The sequence below is a fragment of the Octopus bimaculoides genome, chromosome 22, assembly GCF_001194135.2.
Source record: "Octopus bimaculoides isolate UCB-OBI-ISO-001 chromosome 22, ASM119413v2, whole genome shotgun sequence".
Classification (NCBI taxonomy): domain Eukaryota; kingdom Metazoa; phylum Mollusca; class Cephalopoda; order Octopoda; family Octopodidae; genus Octopus; species Octopus bimaculoides.
Window position 1 is genome coordinate 14,674,671 of NC_069002.1, and position 4,071 is coordinate 14,678,741.

General features: G+C 40.8%; 1 protein-coding gene across 1 annotated transcript; it reads right to left on the reverse strand.

Moving 5' to 3' along the window:
• Positions 1 to 225: 225 nt before the first annotated feature.
• On the reverse strand, positions 226 to 3,624 carry LOC106872724 (ATPase WRNIP1). Its single transcript, XM_014919806.2, has 4 exons — positions 3,384 to 3,624; positions 2,398 to 2,553; positions 1,555 to 1,634; positions 226 to 492 (listed from the first exon to the last, which is right to left on the reverse strand). Exons 1-4 carry the CDS (start codon positions 3,505 to 3,507, stop codon positions 244 to 246), a joined length of 609 nt encoding a protein of 202 aa, XP_014775292.2. The 5' UTR covers positions 3,508 to 3,624; the 3' UTR covers positions 226 to 243.
• Positions 3,625 to 4,071: the final 447 nt, after the last annotated feature.

The window sequence follows — 4,071 nt, forward strand, 5'->3', positions numbered from 1 at the left end:
CACCAGGCTCCAATCTGATCTGGCAGAGTTTCTACAGCTGGATGCCCATAGAAACCGTGCTACAACAGACAGTTGGAGTCTGGACAACTCCCTGGCTGGCCAGCTCCTATCAAACCATACCAACCCATGCCAGCATGGAAAATAGACATTAAATGATGATGATGATGAAGAGGATAATGATGATGATGATGATGATGATGATGCTGATGCAGATGATGATGGTGATGATGAGGATAATGACAATCATGATGATGGTGCTGATGATGATGATGACGACGACGACGACGATGATGATGACAATGACTGGTAAAAATGTGTCGACTCACCAAGAGATTTCATGAGGCCAGTTGTTGCATTCCTCAAGTGGAGAGGTACTGACGGCAGCGGGCCCCTGTGTTCAAGAATGCATTGTTTTGCTTTCGTGTATGCAGAATACACTTCAACGGATTTCGGTGCACGGGCTAAATACACTGCACACTGTGCCAAGATGACCTTTAAGAGATATATATACATATATATATATAAATATATAGTTTAGGGAAAAGAACCAAGGTTCATGAACTCATCAATGAAAATCCACTGTCACATATAGAAAAATTAATAATTAAAAGCACAATAAATGAATATAATATAATACAAAGTAAATATTATAAGATAAAGATAATATATATATATATATATGAATATAGTTTACAGCTGAAATGTATGTAGGATCAACAAAGAAAGCAATCTGCTCACTGTGATATAAATATCATTTAATGTACTTCATTGGACACTAAACTCCGCTTGCGAAGACCTGTTGAGGCAAGTGAAATCGAACCAAATTCGACGACTGGCACCTTGGGTGAGTGTCTTCTACTATAGCCTTGGGCCGACCAAAGCCTTGTGAGTGGATTTGGTAAACGGAAACTGAAAGAAGCCTGTCGTATATATGTATATATATATATATGTATGTGTGTATATGTTGTGTATCTGTGTTTGTCCCCCCCAACATCACTTGACAACTGATGTTGGTGTGTTTGAGTTCCCATTACTTAGCGGTTCGGCAAAAGAGACCGATAGAATAAGTACTAGGCTTCCAAAGAATAAGTGCTGGGGTCGATTTACTCGACTAAAGGCGGTGCTCCAGCATGGCCACAGTCAAATGACTGAAACAAGTAAAAGAGTAAAGAGAGTATATATATATATACATATATATATATATATATATATATATATATATATATATATATATACATGTGTTCAATATTTGCTAAATTTTAAACGATAAATTTCTAATTACATGAACTCTGCGTCCTACAAAGTAGTTTGTTTACATTTGAAAATTCCTAAACATAGTCCTCAAATAAGTCATTTCATAACTCACAACCAAAGTATATTTATTTTTCCTGAAGAGGCCTAGAGAACCATACATGTACCTCTGTTCTCATCCACTTCATCTATCAATTACTCCAGTTTACTGTTGTTATATAGATAGAATGAGGCATGTCACCACTAGGCTGAAACAGCTGTAAGACAGCTGGCTGTGTGCCAGAATTTGAAATTAATACTTACATCACACTCTGGCTTTCCAATGAAGTTGGTTGCTTGAAATGCAGCGACGGCTTGGGTCAAAGCAAGAGGATCAGCTAATCCTGGATTATATAGAAAGAAAGAATGAGAGGAAAGTGATGGAGATGTTAGAATAAAAGGGCAAGTGTGTGCGTGATGCTGAAATCCTCTCCTTTTGCGCAAGCTCTCTGTCATACCCTCATCAACGAAGAAAGGCCCTGTACTGGTGCCATATAAAAACCACTCATGCTGGTTCCATGTTAACGGCACCTGTTCGAGTGCCATGTAGATGGCACTTGTGCCAGTATCACGTAAAAAATCACCCATGCCAGTGCCCTGTAGAGAACACATGTGCCAGTCCCACATACAGTGCACAGTTTCCACAGTTTCCACAGATAAAAAGCATATGTACCAGTGCCACGTAGAGAGCAGCTGAGCTGGTACCATGTTAGAAACAGGTGATGGCACCATGTGAAAGGCACACCTGTCAGGGTCATGTAAAAAGCACCTGTGCAAGTGCCACATAGCAAAAAAATCTGTGCTAGCACCACATAAAAAGGCACTCAGTATACTTTATAAACCGGTTGGCATCAGGAAGGGCATCCAGCTGTAGAAACCATACCAAATCAGACTGGACCTGGTGCAGCCCTCAGTACTAGGCATCCAAAGAATAAGTCCTGGGGTCGATTTGCTCGACTAAAAAGGCGGTGCTCCAACATGGCCACAGTCAAATGACTGAAACAATTAAAAGAGTAAAGAGTAACATGTATTCACCTAACTCACGCTGACATGGAGAACAGACATAAAACAAAGGAACAAGAAAGACGGAAACATGCAAATGCTTACCTATGTCTTCTGAAGCAGTTCGCACCAATCGACGTGCAATGAAGAGTGGATCCTCACCTCCTTCGAGCATCCGTGCCATCCAGTATAGCGCAGCATCTGGGTCAGATCCACGGATGGATTTTTGCAATGCCGATGCACAGTTGTAATGTTCTTCACCTGAGAAAGGCAAACGAGAAAAAGAAATAAACAAAAATGGTAAAATAAATATCATCATCATCATCGTCGTTTAACGTCTGCTTTCCATGCTGGCATGGGTTGGACAGTTTGACTGAGGACTGGCAAGTCATGGAGGCTGCACCAGGCTCCAATCTGTTCTGACAAGGTTTCTACAGCTGGATGCCCTTCCTGATACCAACCACTCCGAGAGTGTAGTGGGTGCTTTTTACATGCCACTGGCACGGGAGCCAGTCAGGCTACACCAGGCTCCAATCTGATTTGGCAGAGTTTCTACAGCTGGATGCCCTTCTTTATGCCAACCACTCAGAGAGTGTAGTGGGTGCTTTTTACATGCCACTGGCACGGGAGCCAGTCAGGCTACACCAGGCTCCAATCTGATTTGGCAGAGTTTCTACAGCTGGATGCCCTTCTTTATGCCAACCACTCTGAGAGTGTAGTGGGTGCTTTTACATGCCACCGGCACGAGGGCCAGTCAGGCGGGTATTGGCGACGGCCACACTCAAAATGGTGTATTTTACATGCCACCTGCACAGGAGCCAGTCCAGTGGCACTGGTAACGATCTCGCTCAAATTCATTCAAACAATGGTGAATATCCCTAGATACAGAGTAGATAAACAAACAAACAAACTGTGAATAGCCAAGGCCAACCAGTTCAGTAAATAAACTACTGCTGTAATCTGTAGTCATGGTATGCTCTGTGAGGACATCTGGTGTGAAAGAGTTTCGATGGTTTGGGTAAGTTACTTGACCGGATGATATTTCATTAAAATCAATAGACATACAATAAGGACAATTGCAATTTCCTAACCCTTTTTATCGTAGAGAATACAAGATCGTTCAAGGCTTTCCTTCACACAGTCAACATCGATGATGGTTGGAGAATACTCGGTGGTGTCAACTTCGTTCTTTTGTATTTGACTTTGTACTGCCATCTGGAGGCAGTTGAGAGCAACACGGCCATCTCCATCACAGAGGAAAGCAATTTCTTCAATAACTTTATTGTTGATCCATACATTGGGTCTTCTGTAGAAACAATGACACAAAGAAATGAGTTTATAATGCATATATATATACAAATATATATATAGGGTTGGCCAAAAGTCACCCAACGGTAAATCAAAATTCCATAAATGCTATTTGTAATTTTGTATTGACTTGACTGGAAAAATGTGTCGCTCAGGGATTTCAGCTTGAACAATTTTCATGATGTTTAATATTTAGATGCTTTTATTAAATTCATTCAGTTGTTAAACATAAATAGATCTTGGCTGTTCCGTTGATCGTATCAACTGGGACCCACATCGTCGAAACCAACGGAGTGTTCCTATTTAATAATAATAATAATAATAATAATAATAATAACAACAATAATAATAATAATAATAATCCTTTCTACCCAAGGCACAAGGCCTGAAATTTTGGGGGAGGGGGCCAGTCGATTAGATCAACCCCAGTATGCAACTAGTACTTGTTTAATCATCCTTGAAAGGATGAAA

Coding starts and splice junctions, on each gene's coding strand:
- LOC106872724 (XM_014919806.2), bottom strand. CDS start 3,507: ATGGCAGTACAAAGTCAAATACAAAAGAACGAAGTTGACACCACCGAG. Junction 1,635..2,397: donor AACTGCTTCAGAAGACATAG/GTAAGCATTTGC, acceptor TATATAATCCAG/GATTAGCTGATCCTCTTGCT. Junction 493..1,554: donor TTGGAAAGCCAGAGTGTGAT/GTAAGTATTAAT, acceptor TATCTCTTAAAG/GTCATCTTGGCACAGTGTGC.